At 39.6% G+C, this 24541-nt stretch overlaps 1 protein-coding gene across 1 annotated transcript; it reads right to left on the bottom strand.

Moving 5' to 3' along the window:
• Positions 1-10823: 10823 nt before the first annotated feature.
• Positions 10824-12587, bottom strand: LOC122496645 (elongation factor 1-alpha 1-like). Its single transcript, XM_043603014.1, has one exon. It carries the CDS (start codon positions 12509-12511, stop codon positions 11126-11128), a length of 1386 nt encoding a protein of 461 aa, XP_043458949.1. The 5' UTR covers positions 12512-12587; the 3' UTR covers positions 10824-11125.
• Positions 12588-24541: the final 11954 nt, after the last annotated feature.

Genomic DNA, 24541 nt, shown 5'->3' with positions numbered 1-24541 from the left:
CCTTCCCTATCCTGTTTATCATATTACCAGTTTTGTACTCTTAATAAATTATTTACAGGGACACCCTTCACTCAGGATTGGCTGTTGGAAGACTCTCACAACATTCTCTACAGACCCAGAATCCTAGGACTCCCCCAAGCCCAGCAGGCTCATGTCGTGGAGGGCCCATTTCTAAGGCTCACCTAAAACCTTGCCTCTCCCCTTCCTTGCCCAGTTTCTTCAGCCTTCCCTCTGGTGAAAAGACAACCACTTTCATCTTTGGAGCCCAATCTCCTGGAACAACAGATGACTGGCAGTGCTTCAGCAAATAAATTATTCCCTTTGGGCGCCTGGGTGGCCGGCTCAGTCAGTTAAGCATCCAACTTTGGATCAGCTCATGATCTCAGCATTCTTGGGTTCGAGCCCCACATCTGGCTTTGTTGCTGACAGCTCAGACCCTGCTTTGGATTCTGTGTGTGTGTCTCTCTCTGCCCCTCCACAGCTCATTCTCTGCCTCTCTTTCTCAAAAATAAAATAAACATTGAAATTTTTTTAAAATAAAATAAAGCTTAAGGATGTTATTCCCTTTATTATTAGTTTTCATTGGATTTTTATCAATAAAACATAATTTTAGAGCTGGAAATGAGAGAAATAATAATGAAATATCTACTATTTTTAGTTGTCTACTATGTGCTAGACACTTAACTAGCTAAGTAAAACCAAGCAATATTTATCAAATTCCCATCTATGTGAGATATCACAGCCGGGGAACTGATACATGGTTAAGAGAAAGGAAAGTTACTGCCTTTAAGGAACCTGCAATGTGGCAACTTGCTAACCTGTGTTACATCTAATCTTTAAGGTAACCTTGAAGAGCATCTACTGTTTCCCTCATTTTGCAGTTAGGGAAACAGTATTCCCAAGATTAATTTACTGGTCTTCATTCATCTAGGAAGTACCCTCAGGTCTGAACAGACTTGGACTTCATACTACTACATACTACTACAACATTCTGCTTGTTCTCAAACTTATTGACAGCCCCACCAAGTCATCCCCTTCTGCACTGCCCTCTATCCCCTGGCCACTGGCCATCACCAGGTAAGTAAAAATAAATTTCAAAGAGAATAAAGACCAAGGACAAAGATGGACCTTTGGCTGGGATGCTCAGTTCTCTGTTTCCCATGTCAACCCTGTTCCTATCAGACCATAAAGCTTCCTTTGGTGTCACATCTCCTCAGTGAGATTATAAACTCTTGAACATGAAAAAGAAGCTGTATTTATTTTGTTTCTTCCTCAGTCCTAGCAATGTAATAAGCTTCAATATAAATTGAATGTGGTAGTGTAATGAAAGTATCCATGCATTATTGGTTCAATCATTTTTTGATACAAATAAATTCCAAGGACAGTTTATCAAATATCTGTCATTAGAAACTTCAAGATCTACCCTGCACACCAAATGTAGCAGCAAAGGAAACAAGCAGATGAGAATGTCCCTATCAGGTGACAGTGTCGGCAGACCTCCCTCTAACCTCAAGCAACCAATCTGAGCCAAAGGGCATTCAAAGAGGGCTATGACCACAGACAGCAAGAAACTTCCTGAATCTTATGGCCAAAGAAACACTTAGCCTACCATTTTGTAAATATTCCCTTTAATGATCTCTCCTCAAATTATTCTAATTTGGGAATGATGGCACATCTGTTCCCTGATGGGATTCTGATATGCCATATTTGTTATATTTGTATTTGGTACATGTGATGTTCTCACCCTAACTTAATTGCTATTCAGTTAATTGTTTTACTGACGCATCCAACTGTCCTTACGTTTAAGTTGTGTCCATGAGAACCTAATGAGAGGTTAGTATTGCACATTCCTTTTTTGCCCTCTCTTCTCCCAGGCATCGGCTCCTTCTGATTTCCCACCAATTGACACCACACTCCTTTCCCTCTCTCACATTTCCCTTCTTTGCCCATTTAAACTGAGCTTACATTTCTCCCAGGGCTTTGCAAGTCACAGGGAGGTCCTGGGAACTCAAACCCTGTGACATTTCAGTTGCTGTCAGTGGTACGACCACTCCAGGCCACCGGTTTATATATTGAACATTATGTGGGGAAAATGGGGGCACGAGGATTTAGGTGTTGCTTAACAGGAAGAAGATGAAATGAATTTCATTTCAGATGCCAAATCCAGCAGATACAGCAGACATTTAGTGACAAAGTGTCCTTCAGGGTCCCAGAAATCAAATCTTCCCATAAAAGTGGCCACGTACTACTGCTATTAGCTAATATTTATTGACTCTTAACATTTTCTCAGCTATGTTCTTAAGTATTTTACCCAAATTAAATAACTTAATCTTTCCAAAACAAATTTATGAAGTAAATGTAATTCTTATCCCCAATTTCACCAATGGAAAAGCTGAGTCACAAGCCATGGAAAATTCCTCAAATACCATACAATTTGCCCAAGATACATAGGTAATTTGTAGCATAGCCAGTTTTTTTTTTTATTTAACTTTACTTTTTATATTTTTTTAAATTTACATCCAAATTAGTTACTATATAGTGAAGCAATAATTTCTGTAGATTCCTTAATGTCCCTTAGCTATTTAGCCCATCCCCCTTCCCACAACCCCTCAAGCAACCCTCAGTTTGTTCTCCATATTTATGAGTCTCTTTTGTTTTGTCCCCCTCTCTGTTTTTATATTATTTTTGTTTCCCTTCCCTTATGTTCATATGTTTTGTCTCTTAAAGTCATATGATTTTTGTCTTTCTCTGACTGACTAATTTCACTTAGCATAATACCCTCCAGTTTCATCCACGTCGTTACAAATGGCAAGGTTTCATTCTTTTTGATTGCTGAGTAATAATCCATTGTATATACATACCACATTTTCTTTATCCATTCATGCATTGATGGACACTTGGGCTCTTCCCATACTTTGGCTATTGTTGACAGAGATGCTATAAACATGGGGGTGCACACCTGTATCCCATAGACAAATGCCTAGGAGTGCAATTGCTGGGTTGTAGGGTAGTTCTATTTTTAGTTTTTTAGAAACCTCCATTCTGTTTTCCAGAGTGGCTGCACCTGTTTGCATTCCCACCAACAATGCAAAAGAGATCCTCTTTCTCCGCATTCTTGCCAACATCTGTTGTTGCCTGAGTTGTTAATGTTAGTCATTCTGACAGGTGTGAGGTGATATCTCATTGTGGTTTTGATTTGTATTTCCCTGATGATGAGTGATGCTGAGCATTTTTTCACATGTCAGTTGGCCATCTGGATGTTTTCTTTGGAGAAGTATCTAGTCATGTCTTTTGCCCATTTCGTCACTGGATTATTTGGTTTTGGGGTGTTGAGTTTGAAAAGTTCTTTATAGATTTTAGATACTAACCCTTTATCTGATACGGCATTTGCAAATATTGTTTCCCATTCCATCGGTTGCCTTTTAGTTTTGCTGATTGTTTCCTTCACTGTGCAGAAGCTTTTTATTTTGATGAGGTGCCAATAGTTCATTTTTGCTTTTGTTTCCCTTGCCTCCGGAGACGTGTTAAGAAATTGCTGCGGGGGGCGCCTTGGTGGTGCAGTCGGTTAAGCGTCCGACTTCAGCCAGGTCACGATCTCGCGGTCTGTGAGTTCGAGCCCCGCGTCGGGCTCTGGGCTGATGGCTCGGAGCCTGGAGCCTGTTTCTGATTCTGTGTCTCCCTCTCTCTCTGCCCCTCCCCCGTTCATGCTCTGTCTCTCTCTGTCTCCCCCCCCAAAAAAAAAGAAATTGCTGCGGGCAAGATCAAAGAGGTTTTTGCCTGTTTTCTCCTCGAGGATTTTGAGGTCTTACATTGAGGTCTTACATTGAGATCTTTCATCCACTTTGAGTTAATTTTGTGTATGGTGTAAGAAAGTGGTCCAGATTCATTGTTCTGCATGTCACTGTCCAGTTTTCCCAACACCACTTGTTGAACAGACTGTCTTTATTCCATTGGATATTCTTTCCTGTTTTGTCAAAGATTAGTTGCCCATATGTTTGTGGGTCCATTTCTGGGTTCTCTATTCTGTTTGACTGATCTGAGAGTGTTCATGTGCCAGTACCATACTGTCTTGATGATTACAGTTTCATAGTATAGCTTGAAGTCTGGGATTGTGATGCCTCCTGCTTTGTTTTGGTTTTTTTTTTTTTTTTTTTTTTTCAAGACTGCTTTCATCTTTTCTGGTTCCATACAAATTTTAGGATTATTTTTTCTAGCTCTGTGAAGAATGCTGGTGTTACTTTGATAGGGATCGCATTGAATATGTAGACTGCTTTGGGTAGTATTGACATTTTAACAACATTTGTTCTTCTTATCCAGGAGCATGGAATATTTTTCCATTTTTTTGTGTCTTCTTCAATTTATTTCATCAGCTTTTTATAGTTTTCAGTGTATAGATTTTTCACCTCTTTGGTTAGATTTATTCCTAGATGGTTTTTGATGTAATTGTAAATGGGATTGATTCCTTGATTTCTCTTTCTGTTGCTTCATTGTTGGTGTATAGGAGTGCAACCGATTTCTCTGCATTGATTTTATATCATGCAACTTTGCTGAATTCATAAATCAGTTCTAACAGTTTTTTTGGTGGAATCTTTTGGGCTTTCCATATAGAGTATCATGTCATCTGCAAAGAGTGAAAATTTGACCTCCTCCTGGCTGATTTGGATGCCTTTTATTTCTTTGTGTTGTCTGATTGCAGAAGCTAAGACTTCCAATACTATGTTGAATAACAGTGGCAAGAATGGACATCTCTGTCTTGTTCCTGACCTTAGGGGGAAAGCTCTCAGTTTTTCCCCATTGAGGATGATATTAACATTGGGTCGCTAGTATATGGCTTTTATCATCATGGTCTTCTGTTAATTTCTCAGGATCCACATAAGAATGAAAACATATGGTATGTGTCCTTCTCTGTATGACTTATTTCACTTAGCATAACACTCTCCAGTTCCATCCACGTTGCTACAAAAGGCCATATTTCATTCTTTCTCATTGCCAAGTAGTATTCCACTGTGTATATAAACCACAATTTCTTTATCCATTCATCAGTTGATGGACAGTTAGGCTTTTTCCATAATTTGCCTATTGTTGAAAGTGCTGCTATAAACATTGGGGTACAAGTGCCCCTATGCATCAGCACTCCTTATCCCTTGGGTAAATTCCTAGCAGTGCTATTGCTGGGTCATAGGGTAGATCTTTTTTTAATTTTTTGAGGAACCTCCACACTGTTATCCAGAGTGGCTGCACCAGGTTGCATTCCCACCAACAGTGCAAGAGGGTTCCTGTTTCTCCACATCCTCTCCAGTATCTATAGTCTCCTGATTTGTTCATTTTAGCCACTCTGAGTGGCATGCGGTGATATCTCAGTGTGGTTTGGATTTTTATTTCCCTGATAAGGAGTGACGTTGAGCTTTTCATGTGTCTGTTGGCCATCTGGATGTCTTCTTTAGAGAAGTGTCTATTCATGTCTTCTGCCCATTTCTTCACTGAATTATTTGTTTTTTCGGGTGTGGAGTTTGGTGAGCTCTTTATAGATTTTGGATACTAGCCCTTTGTCTGATATGTCATTTGCAAATATCTTTTCCCATTCCGTTGGTTGCCTTTTACTTTTGTTGATTGTTTTCTTTGCCTTGCAGAAGCTTTTTAACTTCATGAGGTCCCAATAGTTCATTTTTGCTTTTAATTCCTTTGCCTTTGGGGATGTATCAAGTAAGAAATTGCTGCGGCTGAGGTCAGAGAGGTTTTTTTCCTGCTTTCTCCTCTAGGGTTTTGATGGTTTCCTGTCTCACATTCAGGGCTTTTATCCATTTTGAGTTTATTTTTGTGAATGGTGTAATAAAGTGGTCTAGTTTCATCCTTCTGCATGTTGCTGTTCAGTTCTCCCAGCACCATTTGTTAAAGAGACTGTCTTTTTTTCCATTGGTTATTCTTTCCTGCTTTGTTGCTTAGATTCCACCCACATCTGCCTAAATAACCCAGAAAACTGCCAGAAGAATTGACTCTCCGGAGCCAAGCATAGACAAGAGGCCCATGGAAGAGGGTAGGAAGGGCGGAGAGGCAGTTCGTGCTACACAGACTGGTGGGAGGGAGCTGGGAGGTGAAGGGGCAGCCTGCCCTGCAAGGCAGAGCCCGCCCCCGCCCCCCTTGCCACCCACCACATCTGGCTTGCAAAAGCAGAGGGGCCAGACTCAGTGAGTTCTGACAGCCAGTGGCACTTAACATCTGGAATGTGAAAAGTGAACAGCTCTGCTCTCTGAGAGCCAGGAGGGCAAGAGGACACCAGGAGGTAGAGTTGTTGAGCCCAGGAAGACAGGGCTCAGCTCAGTGGGTGAACAAAGGCAGGAAACAAGGCTCTGGCAAGCGCCATCTCCCTCTCCCATCCCCCAACTGAAATTCCAAAGGGAACCAGTTCCTGCCACCGAACTTGCTTGCACCACACAAATGCCCAAAACTGTACTGTGGATCCATCCCTCGGATGGGCCTGCCTCCCTCCCAGTGCTGAAGGGCCCCTCCCACAGGGGACCACCGAGGGCAAAGCCAGCTAAGCCTGCCCCTCCCACACCTGAGCACTGTGCAGATCCACCCCAGCTAATACCCCCTTGGCCAGATCCCACAGAAGCATCACAACAAGACTGGCAGTGTGCAAGTAGCCCCCACAGGGGCCACACCACTCCACAGTGAGTGGTGCCCCTGGGAGAGGGGAAGATAAGGTACACACCAGTCTGACTGTGGCCCCAGGGATGAGCTGGGGCAGACATTGGGTCTGACTGCAGCCCTGCCCACCAACACAAGTTTCTCTGGACTGCACAGGGGAAGTGCCCTGCAGTTTGGAGCCACCACAGAGACTACCCAAAATGACAAAATGGAAGAATTCTCAAAAGAAACTCCAGGAAGTAGTGATAGCTAACGAACTGATAAAAAAAAGTCTTAAGCAATACAACGAAATAAGAATTTAGTTTTGACAGTCTTTGGGAAATACAATCTGCTCCAAGCAGCTAGACAGTTTAAGGCTTTGTGGGCCATAGTAAGAAGTTAGGATTTTAGTGCAAGTGCAATGAAAATCCTTGAAGGATTGAGTAGGGGAATAGTAGGGACAGGTAGGCAGAGGGGTGACTCACAGTCCTGCCTGCTCCTGGGGTCCCCAGGGCCTGCTGATGGCCTCACTGGGCCTCCCTGGGAACTCAGATTTGCATTTTTGGAAGTGCACTTCAGATGATGTGGGCAAAATTGACTGTAGTGTAAAAAAAAAGATATTGCTGGTGGTTTCCAGGAAAGAAAAGATGATGAGTCAGCATAGGTTATGTCTGTGGATACAGCAAGGAGTTTCAAATTTGGGAAATGTTTTGAAGTTTGAGCCAATAAGACTTACTATTGGATTGGATGTGGGATTTGAGAGAAGTGAATTAGAAATGATTCCTAGCAATTGGAGTAGAGCAAAGAAGTGGATGGTGCATCCTTTACTGAAATGGAAGAGCCTAGTCATGTAACTCATTTAGGGATGCTGTGTGTACTCAAATTTCCACACTCAGCATGTCCAATATAGTTGGTGCCCATTGATAGGATAAGCACCAAAAGTCCTAGGAACTGGAGGTGTGGTGGGCAGTGTGAAGGTCTTTTGTGATCCTGACAAGACCTTGAAGACATTGTGGTTGGAATGGGTTAAGGAGAAAATAAACAAAGGAGAGAAGACAAAATTAGGGATGTATATTAAAAATAAGACTTTGGAGCACCTGAGTGGCTCAGTTAAATCGTCTGACTCTTGATTTTGGCTCAGGTCCTAATCTCCTGGTTCATGAGTTTTAGCCCTGCATCAGTGTTCATGCTGACTGTGTGGAGACTGCTTGGGATTCTCTCTCTCTTCTCTTTCCTCTCCCTGGCTTACACTCATGCATACACACTCTCCCTCTCAAAATAAACAAACCCTAAAATAAAATAAGTAAAATAAATAAAATAAAATAAACTTCATTGAGAAAGCTATAGAGTTTTATCAAAGACCAAAAGTATGGAAGGAATGAAATGATGCAATTAGTATGCCATGTCCCGAGGCAAGGGGCAGATCAATAATTTTCTAAACAATAGTGACTTGTTCACCTCAACAGTCTGTCTACAGTGTACACACCTAAAGTCTCATGAGAGTCTCATATTATTGAAGAAGGTTCCAAAGATGAGGGACTTGTTAGTATAGGTCAGGAAAATTCAGAGAAAGAGCTAAAAATAAGATTCTCCTTTCCAATCTCCTAGACTGAAATCGTTTGTGCACATGAACACACACAGATAATCAGGTTTCATAGTGTTGTATACTCTGTAAGGGGTAATTGAGTACAAGATTATACGAAGGAAATCATGTCTTGGTCTTAGGAAGCTGGGATTGTCCAGAATATTCATTTATCTTTCAGGTTTACTATGGAAGTGCAGATGGCTCCCCACCACAGTGCACTGTACTCTGTAGTTGTACAGTTGACCCTTGGACAATGCAAGAGTTAGGGACACCAACTTCTACACAGTCAAAACTCTGAGTATAACTTTTGACCCCCTTTAAAACTTAACTAATAGCCTACTGTTGCTACGGACTACAGCTTTACAGATAACATAGTTGATTAACGGATAGTTGGCACATTACATGTATTATATTACAATAAAGCAAGCTGAAGAATAAAAAACGCTACTAAGAAAAGCATAAGGAGAAAATATGTTTACAGTGTTGTCTATATTTTTATTGAAAAAAATAGACACATAGGCAGACCTGGCCAGGACAGCGTCAGAGCTGGACCTGGCCCTGGGATGATGATCCACAGCCTGGTGGGCTGGGCTCAGTAGCTGCAGCTACCAAGTAGCCTGTTGGCAGCAGTAGGAGCCTGGAGCCACAGTGGAGCTGCCTCATAGGCCTGCAGATGTATCATCACCTGTGGCCATTGTAGCCACAGACACAGGTAAGTGTACCAGTCCCTGGGAGGCTGTGGGGAAGAGTGTACACAAACCTGAGAGTGATATGAGCACTGTAGCACCTGAGCACAACCCCAGAGTCCAATGCATGGAGGACTCTTAAGTTCTGGGTACACTAGGCACATCAGGCTCCCTCCACAATGTCCTCCCTACCCTCTGAGTGAGTACCTCAGTTTGAACTTAGCTTGTGCCTACCATTTGACCGAACTTCTCCATCTGAACACCTGGCAACCTGGAGCCCTGCCTGGTCCTGAGGCCGCATGGGCTATTGATGGCCTCAGTGGCCTCCCTCATTACTCATAAGGCAGGAGGCACAACCTCTGCGCCAGTTGCCTTTGATTCAGTTCCTTAGAGACTGGGATGGGCAGTTTTAAATAAACGCTTTGTGACTTTTGCCTTCAAATCCTTGGGAAAAAAGTGCTTGTAAGTGGAGCTGAGCAGTTCAAACCCTGAGTGGTTCAAGGGTCTCAAGGGTTCAGGGTATATTGGTTACTGTTATCATTTAATGTATGGATATTCTTGATTGAGGTTTATAATTGACACAGACCCCCACCCCCATAAGTTGACACATCCAACTTAAATGCTGAGTGCTTGTCATGTGTCAGGTGCTGCTGAGTGCTGGCAGTCAATATTGACATTGCAGAAAAATGATGTCTGCTGGAGAGAGAAGGATGTTCTGGGTCTTAAGGTGGGAGATGGTGTACTCCAGCCCAGGGTTAATTACTCAATGCAGAGGAAGGTCTCCCCTTCAATGTGCCCATGTTTATATTCTTGCAGTCACTTGTGGACAGGCCTAACCTAAGTGGAGTAAACTAGTGAGAGGCTGCTCTTCTGACTGGCCCAGAAGTGGCCTGACCATCCCAGAGGTTGCCATGCTTCCCAGTGAGGAGTTGATGGGGAGAGTCTCAGACAGAAGGTGTGCTCCATAAACCCAAACAACCAGTACCTCTTTGAAGGCCCAGCTCCTACAGACTGCAAGCTCCTCTCCTGCCCCTGACTCTGCTGCAAACTTAGAGGCCCTGTGTTTGTCAGATGAAGACGGCACATGTGCTCTGGGCACCAGATTCTAGAGGCCATTTTCCCAGCGCAAACCATGATGACTTACAGCTACAGCCCTTAACAAAGAAGGTGTCAGTGAGAAACTACACCCCTTGACCATTTGTCTTACTTCCTCTCAGCATTAACTACAGGAAACATCTGAACTTGTCCCTGTTCATCACTTTTTTCTCCAGGCTCCTCACCACCATCCAGGCCTCATAAACTTTGTGCTCCTCAGAGGCTATAGCATCAATAAAGGTTTATCTATTGAACAAGAATTCAATTTCAGGGAAGACAAATTCTGCTCCTGTTTACTTAAGAATAGCATTGACATTTTAGAAATAGATAGATAGCTACTAAAATCACACTTTTTGTTACTAATAAAATTGGATTTTCTTAAGGCTCCATAAAATGTTCAAGTGGTACAGCTGTGTAGTCACTCTGGCATCAGGCTTTCCAGGCAAGTGAATGATATTATGGATACTATGTGACAGAACTTCCTACCCTGCTCAGGTCATTAAGATCATCTGAAGACAAGTTCAGAGTTTCCTTGGAAATAAAGACCATTAAATGCTCCTTAAAGTGCATATTTCCTCAAGTTCTTTTTGTTTCCTTAACTCTCAGCACTAACGCACTACGATGTACCTAATAAACAAGTTTCCTCAATATCCTTGCTCCGTGGGTAGAAAAACTGCAGTCTAGTGCACACACATGGCTTACCCAGGGTCATATCTCCAACTTGAGGCAGAGTTAGGGATACAGCATTTTTTCAGCTGTCACATCACTCATTTCAATTATGAAATGAGTGCTGCCCATCAGTGCTGCAATTGGGAAATTTCCAAGTATACTTTTTTTTTTTCTCATTAAACTTTTGTTTTAATGGGTCTCAAAATTCTGTGACAGATTTTTGGTCAAAGTTGTTTCCATTAAAAAGTACTGATTTTAAAAACTAATAACTTAAAACTGCCACACACAAAAAAAACAAATGGTCCACAAAACATTCTCCTTTCCTTCTGAAGGTTTTACGATGCATTGTTATCATTAACCAGTCTTTTACTATTAAACTTAAATGGCCAATTGACACAAACAGTTCTGAGACCGTTCTTCCACCACTGATTAAGACTGGGGTGGCAGGTATTGGGGATAATATTCATTTAGCCTTCTGAGCTTTCTGGGCAGACTTGGTGACCTTGCCAGCTCCAGCTGCCTTCTTGTCCACTGCTTTGATGACACCCACAGCAACCGTCTGTCTCATGTCATGAACAGCAAAACGGCCCAGAGGAGGATAGTCAGAGAAGCTCTCAACACACATGGGCTTGCCAGGAACCATATCAACGATGGCAGCATCACCAGATTTTAAGAACTTGGGACCATCTTCCAGCTTTTTTCCAGAACGACGATCAATCTCCTTCAGCTCAGCAAACTTGCAGGCGATGTGAGCTGTGTGACAGTCCAGCACAGGTGCATATCCAGCACTGATTTGGCCTGGATGGTTCAGGATAATCACCTGAGCTGTGAAGCCAGCTGCTTCCATTGGTGGGTCATTTTTGCTATCACCAGCCACATTGCCACGACGAACATCTTTGACAGATACGTTCTTGACATTGAAGCCCACGTTGTCCCCAGGTAAAGCCTCACTCAAAGCTTCATGGTGCATTTCAACAGACTTTACTTCAGTTGTAACATTGACTGGAGCAAAAGTGACCACCATGCCTGGCTTAAGAACACCGGTCTCCACTCGACCCACAGGGACAGTACCAATACCACCAATTTTGTAGACATCCTGGAGGGGCAGACGCAAGGGCTTGTCAGTTGGACGAGTAGGTGGCAGAATGCAATCCAGAGCTTCAAGCAGTGTGGTTCCACTGGCATTGCCATCTTTACGGGTGACTTTCCATCCCTTGAACCAAGGCATATTAGCACTTGGCTCCAGCATGTTGTCACCATTCCAACCAGAAATTGGCACAAATGCTATGGTGTCGGGGTTGTAGCCAATTTTCTTAATGTAGGTGCTGACTTCCTTAACGATTTCCTCGTATCTCTTCTGGCTGTAGGGTGGCTCAGTGGAATCCATTTTGTTAACACCAACAATAAGTTGTTTTACACCCAGTGTGTAAGCCAGAAGGGCATGCTCACGGGTCTGCCCATTCTTGGAGATACCTGCTTCAAATTCGCCAACACCAGCAGCAATGATCAGGACAGCACAGTCAGCCTGAGATGTGCCCGTAATCATATTTTTGATAAAGTCTCTGTGTCCTGGGGCATCAATGATGGTCACATAGTACTTGCTGGTCTCAAATTTCCACAGGCAGATATCAATGGTGATACCACGTTCACGTTCTGCTTTCAGTTTATCCAAGACCCAGGGATACTTGAAGGAGCCCTTTCCCATCTCAGCAGCCTCCTTCTCAAATTTTTCGATAGTTCTTTTGTCGATCCCACCACATTTGTAGATCAGATAACCAGTAGTGGTAGACTTGCCCGAATCTACGTGTCCAATGACGACGATGTTGATATGAGTCTTCTCCTTTCCCATTTTGGTTTAGGTTTAGCGGTGGTTTTCACGACACCTGTGTTCTGGCGGCAAACCCGTTGCGAAAAAGCCCAAGTATACTTTTTATAGATGCTACTTCAAGTCACTTTGAGTTTCATTGATTTATTAATTCAACCAACCTTCACTGATAGCCACTGATGGGCTAGATACTATGCTGGGTTTGGGAAACATCAAAAGGGATTAGGCACATAACAAGACAATACTGTCTGGGTTTCTGGCCCACAAAATTGTGAGATATAATAAAATGTGTATTATGAGCCATAATTGCAAAACAGCATCTTGCATTGATTCATTTAGCTTGTTCAGCCTTACCTCAGACTCTTACTATTTGGCTGGAATTTATAAAGGGCACTTAGCTATGATACTACAGATCACAAAAGGTTCTATTATTAACTGCATACATTAAAGCATTGAGATTTTCACCTATTAGCTTTTCTATGACATCATAGAATAGATTTATTATGTAAAACAAGCCTGTTTTAAGAGCAGTAATTTTAAGGGGGAACTTCTTAAATTCTGTGTCTGAAAGTAATCATCTACTCTAAATCAGGTTCTTGGGCTTCTAGAAGCTTTTGCCTTGTATAAAGATGTCCTTATACATTTCACATGAGACATTTCACATTAGTATTACAGGAATGAAAGTTGAATGTATTTTTTTTAATGTTTGAAGGAGAAATAAATCTAGAAAAATAAATTTTTATGATTCATTTTTATTTTTAATTTTTTAATGTTTATTTATTTTTGAGAGATACAGACAGACAGAATGTGAGCAGGAGAGGGTCAGAGAGAGAGGGAGACACAGAATCTGAAGCAGGATCCAGGCTCTGAGCTGTCAGCACAGAGCCCGAACCCATGAACTATGAGATCATGGCCTGAGCCGAAGACAGATACTTAACCAACTGAGCCACCCAAGCACCCCATGATTCATTTTTATTTTTATAGTTTTCTTAGAGTCAGTTCACTTGAGCCACTATCCAAGAAAGTGGGAAGATCTGTGTGGTTTAGCAGTGTCTTGAACTGTTTTACAGTATCCTTAGAAATGATGTATTTTTGTCTAGGAATTTTTTCTTTTTAAATTCATATGCATTTTATGGAAAGTAGTTTGTAGATTCAACATTTGTTTATATTTACAGTCATTCAAATAGAAGATTTTTCACAAACAGTACATTTCTTTGGGCCCCCAAAAGATCTATTCTAAGTTAGAGCAGTTCCCCAATTCACCTAAGTGCCTCATTTCTCATTTCTAATACAGAGACTTTAGAAGTTGGAGAAATATGAGATCTCTTGTCTGTGCTATGAGGAAACCCAGAATTTTTTCCCCTAAAGATAAATAATAAATCATTTTTCCAGCAGGTTTAAATTTTATGAAGTATTCAGAAGTCAATAAAATTTATGGCTGTAAGTAATCTAGGAGAATCTTAAAAGAATTTATCCCATGGCCATTCTGAAAACCATAGACCAATAACATAGACTTGTGTCAGTGGTTTCAATTTCAACACACAAGAAGGACTGTGAGACACTCACCAGATAGTGAGTAAAACAAACAAACAAACAAAAAAACCAACAACTGAGTTTTGCAAGTAGGAGGAGAGAGCCTTTGAGTTACAGTTACTGTAAAAGTGAATTTCATGTTTTCAAATTAAGAACTACAGAAATATTAAGAATAAAAGTCCCTTACATACAATACCCAAAATCAATAGCACACTGTATATACTGCATGTTAGCCAATATGACAATAAATTATATTTTAAAAAGTTAAAAAAATAAAATAAATAAAACAAAATAAAACAAATCATCAAACCATAAAAAGAATGCAAGTTCCCAAAAGTAAAATAATATAAACTTAAAATGAAAAAGGAAGAAAATCTTGCCTGATTTAGTAAAAAATTTGATTTTTAGAATATTTTTAAACAACAACTTTTTCAAAAAAGAGTACTATACTCATTATAAAATAACACAAATGTCAATTTCAGACTTTTACTTCCAGGAAAATGAAGTAGATATATTTGACCCTATGTCTTCCAGTAAGTACAACAAAAATCTTGGACACGATATATAAGGAAATGTAAAAAGACTCACAGAGGTGGAGAAAAGACAGACAAGAAATAACATTGCACTGAGTTTTCTTGATTTTCATTTTGCCACATATTTCAGATGATGTGGAGCTGAAGAAATGAGGAACCCAGAAATACCAATCAATACAGACAAGAAAAAACCCAACAAATTCCTGCTCTCTGCTCAGTGGATAAATGGATACAGAAGTGTGGCCTATACATACAATGGAATATAATTCATCCTTAGAAAAGGAAGAAACTTCTAACACATACTAAAACATAGATGAACCTTGAGGACATTATGCGAAGTCAGTGAAATAAGTCAGCTGCAAAAAGATACATACTATATGATTCCATTTATATGAGGTTTCTAGAGTAGGCAAATTCATACAGACAGAAAGTAGAATGATGCTTGCCAAGGGCTGGTGGCAGGGGAGAATGAGGAATTGTGGCTTAATGGGTATGAAGTTTTAGTTTTGAAGATTGGTTGCACAACAATGTGAATATTTAAATTTACTTAACATTACTGAACTGCATACTTAAAAATGGCTAAAGTGTAAACCACAATTTAAAATAAAAAGGTCTCTCTAGCTGAAGATCCAGAAAACGACTGCATCTCTCCTATACCCCAGCACACACACACACACACACACACACACACACGCACGTAGGATGATGTCAAAAAATGCTGAGTAGCAACCTGGGACTTTCATTCTTGCTAAACTGTGACCAAGCCCATCCCCCTGAAATGTCAACGTGGATCCAGCTTTTATCTTCACCTGATAAGAATGCAGATGCACACCACTTTTCCTGCACAATTGGTGTCAGAGGAAGTCAACTAAACCAGAAGGTATAAATAAGATCTGGAATTTTGAAACATAATAAAATGGCCAGTCAAAACTTCAATTAAAATCAATCCTCATAACTAGTAGTAGGAAGATATTAAGCTGGGTGAAAATACAACCAATAGATTCCAAAATCAAGATGACAGAGATATTAGAATTACTTACAAAGATTTTATAGCAGCCATCGTAAAAATGCTTCAGATAACAATTACAAACATGCTTAAAAACAAAAGAAACAAAGAAAAAAAGTCTCAATAAAAAAACTGGAAACACAAAGAAGAATCAAATGAAAAATTTAGAACTGAAAAATTTATAACTGAAATAAAAAGCTCTGTGAAGGAGCTCAACAGCATAACGGTGAGTACAGAAACAAGAGTTACTAAACTGAATGATATAACAAAAGAAATTACACAATCTAAACAACAGAGAGAAAAATTACTGGAAAAAAAAACACATAATCTCCAAAAATAATCATCCCAGGGTTGGGATGCCTGGGTGGCTCCATCAGTTAAGTGCCCAACTTCGGCTCAAGTCATGATCTCACAGTTTGTGAGTCCCACATCGGGCTCTCTGCTGTCAGTACAGAACCCAAGTCAGATCATCTGTCTCCCTCTCTCTGCCCATCCCCAGCTTGCATTCTCTCTCTCTATTTCTCTTTCAAAAATAAACATAAAAAAACTGTAGTACTAAAACACCAAAAGACCTAATTCTTATATAACTTTTTCCCAGAAGAAAATGAGAGAAAGGGCAGGGCTGGAAAACTACTGAAAAAATGACTCAAATTTCCCAAATTTGGCAAAACACATAAACTCACAGATTCAAAAAGTTAAATAACTCTAAAACAAGATACATTCAAACAAATCTACACCAAAACACATCCGAGTCAAATTTCTGAAAACTAAAGACAAGGAAATAATCTTTAAAGCAGTGAGAGAGAAACAATTGGAATGACAGTATATTTATCATTAAAAAAAAAACAAACACTATAGAAACCAGAACAAAGTAGCATGTACAAATACCAAAATTTTCAGATAAAGCAAAAAATAATGGAAATGAAAGGATAAAGAAACAAACTCATAATTGTAAGTGGAGATTTAAACATTTGCCTCTCTCTCAACAATTGATAGAATAACTAGACAGAAAATCAACAAGTATATAGAGAATTCAACCACACCATCAATCAACAAGACGAAATCAAATTTATATAACCTTCCACCCAACGGCAACAGAACACAGATTCTTTCCAAGAGCCTATGGGATACATACCAAGTTAGACTATATCCTGTACCATAAAACAAACCTTAACAAATATAAAAGAATTAAAATCTAACAAAGTATGTTTTATGACCACAATGGAATCAAACTAGAAATTGATGACAAAAAGATGACAGGAAAATCTCTAAACACTTGAAAGTTAAACATTATACTTAAAATAATACATGAGTCAAAGATAAAATCTCCATGGAAAAAACATATTAAACTGAATGAAAACAAAAATCAAAACCTGTGGAACACAACAAATGCATGGATGAAAGGGAAAATTTATAGCACTTAATGAATACATTAGAAAAGAGGAAAACTCTAACAAAGCAAACCCAAGAAAGTATTAGGAAGGAACGAACCAAAATTAATAGATTAATATGAAAACAGAAAACAATACACAGTAGAGAATCAACGAATCAAATGAAACAAAAGAGTGGTTCTTTGTAAAGTTTAATAAAATTGGCAAACCTTTAACAAGACTAACAAAACCAAAATATATACAAATCATCAATACAAGGAACGAAATGGGGGTTATCACTACTACAGACACTGTAGACATCATAAGGATAATAGTGGAATACTAATGATCAACTCATATAAATTTGGTAACTAGAAGAAATGGGTCAATTTCTTGAAAAACAGAAACTGCAACAACTCTATAGAGAGAGGAAATAATTTGTATAGCCCTATAACTATTAAGGAAATTGAATTTGTAATTTTAAAACTCTCTAAAAAGAAATTTCCAGGTCTACATGTTTTCACTGAAGAATTCTAAAAAATGTTCATTAAGGAATCAGCACCATTTCTACACTATCTCTTCAGAAAATAGAAGAGGGAACACTTTCCAACCCATTTTATAAAGTCAGTATTACTCACTATAAAAACTAGACAAAGATTCCACAAAGGAAAAAATAAGAAAACTACATACCAATATCCCTTATGAATATAAACCAAAAAATCATTAAAAAAATATTAGACATCACAAGGATAATAGTGGAATACTAAAATCAGGGCAGGGGGAGTGCAATTTATAGCACTGAAAGAATACATTAGAAAAGAGGAAATTCTCAAAATAACAATCTAAGCTCCCAACTCAAAAACCAAGAAAAGGGGCACCTGGGTGGTTCAGTTAGTTAAGCATCTGACTTTGGCTCAGGTCATGATCTCATGGTTCCTGAGGTCGAGCCCTGCGTTGGGCTCTGTGCTGATAGCTCAGAGCCTGGAGACTGCTTCAGATTCTGTGTCTCCCTCTGTCTCTGCCCCTCCCCCTCCTGCATTCTGTCTGTCTCTCTGCCTCTCTCTCAAAAGTATATAAACATTTAAAAGTTAAAAAAAAAAAGAAAATGAGATAACAAAAATAATTAACAAAATATTAGCAATTAAAATCAGCAATATATACAAATAATTATACACAATGGTCAATTGAGTTTATTCCACAGATTCAGGGTTGGCTTAACACTCAAAATTCAATCCACCATATTAAGAGTCAAAAAAAGAAAAGTCACATGATTTATTAATTGAGGCAGGAAAATTTTTTCAACACAATTTCAAACCTATTCATGATTTTTAAAATGGAAAAAAAAGGAATAGTAAAAATATTTCTCAAATTAATAAAGAGCACTTACAAAAACCTACAGCTAAAATTATACTTAGTGGTAGAAGACAATGCTTTTCCTCTTAGATTAGAAATAAGGCAAGGACAAAAGCAAACAAAAAAGAATGAAAGAAGGCAAAGAAAACTGCTCCCACTATTTTAATTAATCACAGAACTGGAAGTTCTACCATGTGCAATAAGGCAAGAAAGGGAACAAAAGACATACAGACCAAAAAGAAAGACAAAAAAAATGGTCCCTATTTGTAGATGACATGATTGTCTCTGTAGAGAATGCCCCCTCAAAAAAAACCTTCAGACAAAGACAAAAACTACAACTAGTAAATGAGTTCAGCAAGGTCACGTGATACAATATAAATATATAAAAATCTATTTTATTTTTATATACTAGCAATGAACACATGGACAAAGAAATTAAAAATCAATATTATTTACAACTGCTCAAAACATAAAATACTTAGAAGCAAATTTAACAGAGTATGTATAGGACCTATACACTGAAAACTATAGAACACTGATAAAAAAAAATCAAAGAAAATCTAAATAAGAGGAGAGATATATGATGTTCATGATTTGGCAGATTCAACATAATGAGGGTGTCAATTCTCCATAAATTGACAGACATGTTTAGCAAAATTCCTATAAAAATCCCAGAAAATGTCTTTTTTTTTTCCAGATCAGCAAGATTATTTTATTTTTCTTTAAATCTATTTATTGTTTAATTTACATCCAAGTTGGTTAGCATATGGTGCAACAATGATTTCAGGAGTAGATTCCTTAACACCCCTTACTCATTTAGACCATCACCCCTCCCACAACCCCTCCAGCACACCTCTGTTCTCCATATTTGTCTCTTCTGTTTTGTTCCCCTCCCTGTTTTTATATTATTTTTGCTTCCCTTCCCTTATGTTCATCTGTTTTGTCTCTTAAAGTCCTCATATGAGTGAAGTCATATGATATTTGTCTTTCTCTGACTAATTTTGCTTAGCATAATATCCTCCAGTTCTATCCATATAGCTGCAAATGGCAAGATTTTATTCTTTTTTTATTGCTGAGTAATACTCCATTGTATATACATACCACATCTTTTTTATCCATTCATCCGTTGATGGACATTTGGGCTCTTTCCATACTTTGACTATTGTTGATAGAGCTGCTATAAACATTGGGGTGCATGTGACCCTTTGAAACAGTACACCTGTATCCCTTGGATAAATACCTAGTAGTGTAATTGCTGGGTCATAGGGTATTTCTATTTTTAATTTTTTTTAATTTTTTTTTCAACGTTTATTTATTTTTGGGACAGAGAGAGACAGAGCATGAATGGGGGAGGGGCAGAGAGAGAGGGAGACACAGAATCGGAAACAGGCTCCAGGCTCTGAGCCATCAGCCCAGATCCCGATGCGGGGCTCGAACACACGGACCGCGAGATCGTGACCTGGATGAAGTCGGATGCTCAACCGACTGCGCCACCCAGGCGCCCCCTCTATTTTTAATTTTTTGAGGAACTCCCATACTATTTTCCAGAGTGGCTGCACCTGTTTGCATTCCCACCAACAATGCAAAAGAGATCCTCTTTCTCTGCATTCTTGCCAACATCTGTTGTTGCCTGAGTTGTTAATGTTAGTCATTCTGACAGGTGTAAGGTGATATCTCATTGTGGTTTTGATTTGCATTTCCCTGATGATGAGTGATGCTGAGCATTTTTTCACATGTCAGTTGGCCATCTGGATGTTTTCTTTGGAGAAGTATCTAGTCATGTCTTTTGCCCATTTCTTCACTGGATTATTTGGTTTTGGAGTGTTGAGTTTGAAAAGTTCTTTATAGATTTTGGATACTAACCATTTATCTGATACGGCATTTGCAAATATTGTTTCCCATTCCATCGGTTGCCTTTTAGTTTTGCTGATTGTTTCCTTCACTGTGCAGAAGATTTTATTTTGATGAGGTGCCAATAGTTCATTTTTGCTTTTGTTTCCCTTGCCTCCAGAGATATGTTGAGTAAGAAGTTGCTGCAGCCAAGGTCAAAGAGGTTTTTGCCTACTTTGTCCTCTAGGATTTTGATGGCTTCCTGTATTAGATTTAGGTCTTTCATCCATTTTGAGTTTATTTTTGTGTACAGTGTAAGAAAGTGGTCCAGGTTCATTTTTCTGCATGTCGCTGTCCAGTTATCCCAGCACCATTTGCTGAAGAGATTGTCTTTATTCCATTGGATATTGTTTCCTGCTTTGTCAAAGATTAGTTGTCCATGCGTTTATGGGTTCATTTCTGGTCCTTTATTCTGTTCTATTGATCTGAGTGTCTGTTTTTATGCCAGTACCATACTGTCTTGATGATTACAGCTTTGTAATAAATACATCTTGAAGTCTGGGAGCATGATCCCCCCACCTTTGGTTTTCTTTTTCCCCCAAGATTGTTTTGGCTATTCAGGGTCTTTTCTGGTTCCATACAGACTTTAGGATTGTTTTGTCTAGCTCTGTGAAGAATGCTGGTGTTATTTTGTTAGGTATTGGATTGAATAAGCAGATTACTTGGGTAGTATCGACATTTTAACAATGTATGTTCTTCCAATCCATGAGCATGGAATATTTCCCCATTTTTTTGTGTGTCCTCTTCAATTTCTTTCGTAAGCTTTCTATAGTTTTCAGTGTGTAGATTTTTTACCTCTTTGGTTATAATCAGCCAGATTATTTTAAAATACATGAGGAAAATCAAGGGAACTAAAATACAGACAAAATTCTAAATTTACATAGACAAAGCTGAAACAATTATTGAAGCAAAAGGTAAAGTTGGGAACTCTGTCGATTTCAAGACATTCTATGGTTACAGTAAGATAAACTGTGTAGTATTGGTGAAGGGACAGATAAAAAGAACAGAACAGAGAGAGAGAGAAAAAAAATGACCAAAGTTTCACGTTTTATACAAAATTAACTCAAAATGGATCATAGACTTAAATGTAAAACATAAAACTATAATGCTTTTGTAAAAAAAAAAAAAAAGAGAGAGAGAGAGAGAAAATCTCCTGGATCTAGGGATGAACAAAGAGTTCTTATATTTGATGTCAAAAGCATAATCCATACAAGTAAAAATTGATACATTGGCCTTCATATCTTTGGAGTTTTCCGTTCCGGTAAGTGCCTCACTTGGGACTTCCACTGACCTAATGGTTGTTCTTTGTCTACTTATTTTAAACCCTTTAATGTAATTTTTTCTTTAAAGGAGATGCTCTTATCCTTTCAAGGTTATTCATAGATAGTTTATTGATTCATGTACCAAATATGGCCTGAGCACCTGGTTATCTTGTGCCACACACTGTGCATGGCCCAGTCACAGAAAATACGAATAAGATCAAGCCCCTGTCTTGAGACACACACACAGCTGATCATAACACCAAATGCTCCATGTGCAGTGAAACAGAGGGAAAGGAGGCCCACATAGAGTGGAACCATGGAGGTAGGTGTGACCCCCTGGAGAAGTCTGAAGTGAACCATCAGTGTGTGTCTTGAGGATGGATGGGCATTCAAGAAGACACTTGTGTAACCCAATAATACAAGTTTTGGAGGTAGGCAAGGACATAAGGCGTATTTGTGGAATAGAATGAGGCAGAGAACAGGATTGCTGCTGGAGATTAGGTATGCTAGGGTGGGAAAGCCTGGTATGCTGTGCTCAGGAGACTGAGCCTTAAAGGCACTAAAGACCCATAAGGCCTTTTAAGCAGGGAATCTCAGGCTTTCATAACAAAATACCAGACACTGGGTAACTGAACAATAGCGACATATTTCTGGAGGCTGCAAAGTCTAAGATCAATGTTAGGTAGGGTTAAATTTCTTCTGAGAGTGCCCTTCCTGGTTTGCAGATGACTGCCTTCTTCCTATGTCCCAATATGGTAGAGGGCTCTGTTGTCTCTTCTTCAAGGACACTAGTTCTTTTGGATAAGAGGTCCACACTACTACCTATTTAGCCTTAATTACTTCCTTAAAAGCCCATCTCCAAATATGACCACTCTGTATTTTACAGTGCAATGATGATGATGAGGAGGAGGAGGAGGAGTATCAGAGGTTCAGGCTCCAGCATGTGAATTTGGGGAGACATAGACATTCATCCCACAGAAGAAGCTATGGTCATATTTACCATTTGGAGACACTGACCATCAAGTGTGAAAGGTGACCCCAGTGTCACCACACTGATTGAGTGAGAAGGCATGGCTGGAAAGAATCAAGTTTTCATACCGTGGGAACAGAGTTCAAAAGTATAGAGTCATGTAAGTTAAAAAGTCTTGGGGATCAACTGGATGTAGGGACAGATTAATAGGGAAATTCCCAAGGTTATTTTAAGATCCCTGGATTTATCTTGCTGGGAGTCACCCCATCACCTAAGACTAGAAGGGAGAAGCTTGCTGCCCATGATCGACAGGTAGGTGTTGCTTTGGGCGGCATGGAATCATCCAAAAACAGGGATGATGCTTCAGGAGGAGCAGAGGGAGGTGCTGGCTCTTTCTGACATTCCCTGGCAGCTCATGGGCATATGCACTGATTGCTAGACATGCAGGTTATATTAACACCCTTACGAAGTAGGCACAATCATTCCCATTTTACAGACCAAGAAACTGAGGCAGAGTTTAAGTTTCTTGCCTAAGATAAGAAGTGATATCAGGATTCTGGACCACATGATGTTGTACAGCAGAGGAGAAAGGACTGGAGACTGAATCATGGAGTGTTAAAAAAAAACAAACTAATAAAATAATTATTATTTTTTTTGAGAAAGAGAGGGAGAGTGCAAGTGGGGAAAAGGCAGAAAGAGAGGGAGAGAGAGGATCTTAAGCAGACTCCATACCCATCAAGGAGCCCAATGCGGGGCTCAATCTCATAACTGTGAGATTATGACCTGAGCTGAAATCAAGACTTGGATGCTTAATGGATGGAGCTATCCAGAAGCCTCTAATAATAAAAACAAAGGCAGGAGAAGGCTTCAGGGAAGGAGACAAAACAGTGACAAAGCAAAATACCAAGCAAGCAAATAAAGGAGAACAGTTTGATTTGGGGTAGAGGGAAGCTGGAGATACTACAGAAGCATTCATGACAGTGGATGAAGGGATCCAACCTCAAACACTTCTATCCTTGTTTTCTCCAAACAAAGCTCCTGTCTCGGCTATTGTGCACTTGGATTGTAACCCAATGTATTTCCCTTTCAATCTGAGATGCAAAGAGAAACTGCCCACCAGGGACAGCTGCCCAGTGCTCCTGTGATGGAAAAAGTAAGAGTGCTTCAGGTGGGATCAGTGGGCCCACTGTGTATGACCACAGCCTCAGAGCAAAGGTCAGAGTAAGAGGCCCAGTCCAGGAAGACCCAGATACTGAGGCACTGGAGGCTACAAGAAGGACAGTAGGTTCCAGGAGGGGCATGATGGGGGCAGTAATGAGCAGTGGGTGTGGAAGGCAATTACGAAGTTTCCAAAGAAAAATCCATCTGATATTTCTGCTTAGTTCAGTAAAAATGGGTTTTGATTTTTGCAGACAACAACTACAGGCAAGAGACTTTCTACTGAAATAATATTTATATTTTTGCATTTATTAAGATGTTGGTATGATGGACTGATGGTGGGAAATCACACACATTCCATCAAAAGGTTAATGAATATATTTTTGCACTCCTGCCATATGCTGGGCCCTGTTATCTGAAGTGGTCAAAACAGGCAGACAAACTCCTGCTCCTGGAACAACCATTCTAACCCCTTCTACTGTTAACATTTGAGTTTCAGTGCTGGGCCTCAGTAGGGGCAACTGCATACTATGCCAATTCCAAGTGGCTCTAAGCAATAGAGGAAGCACCCAAAACTTCACATAGGTTTTTAGGTAATCTTCCAAACCAAGGACCTTGAATCTTTGATCAGACACTTCAACACACCTCAATGTGTATGCATGAATTTCTTTAAAAGTACTAACCACCAACTCCTGCACTTTGTATACTTTGTACTGGAATAAATTATAAAGCATGTATTATAATAAAATATCTAAAAAGTCTAGATACAAATATAAACAGAGCTTCTATTTTTTGTGTACCTCAATGGGTCAACATGAGTACACTGCCTTGAGATCCAGTAATAAAAGATCTACATGGCTGAACCTCTATGAGGATCAGTCTCAGTTGAGGAGAAAGGGTTTCCAGAAAGAGATTGATCATACTGCAGATCTTATCTCTGGAACCTGAACTTATACCCCCCCACCACCCGTTTTTTGGT

The sequence above is a fragment of the Prionailurus bengalensis genome, chromosome A3 (genome assembly GCF_016509475.1).
Source record: "Prionailurus bengalensis isolate Pbe53 chromosome A3, Fcat_Pben_1.1_paternal_pri, whole genome shotgun sequence".
Lineage (NCBI taxonomy): Eukaryota > Metazoa > Chordata > Mammalia > Carnivora > Felidae > Prionailurus > Prionailurus bengalensis.
This window is presented reverse-complemented; position numbering and strand designations above follow the sequence as displayed.

Bases quoted from the DNA above. Each gene is read 5' to 3' on its own strand.
- LOC122496645 (XM_043603014.1), bottom strand. From the start codon at position 12,511: ATGGGAAAGGAGAAGACTCATATCAACATCGTCGTCATTGGACACGTA.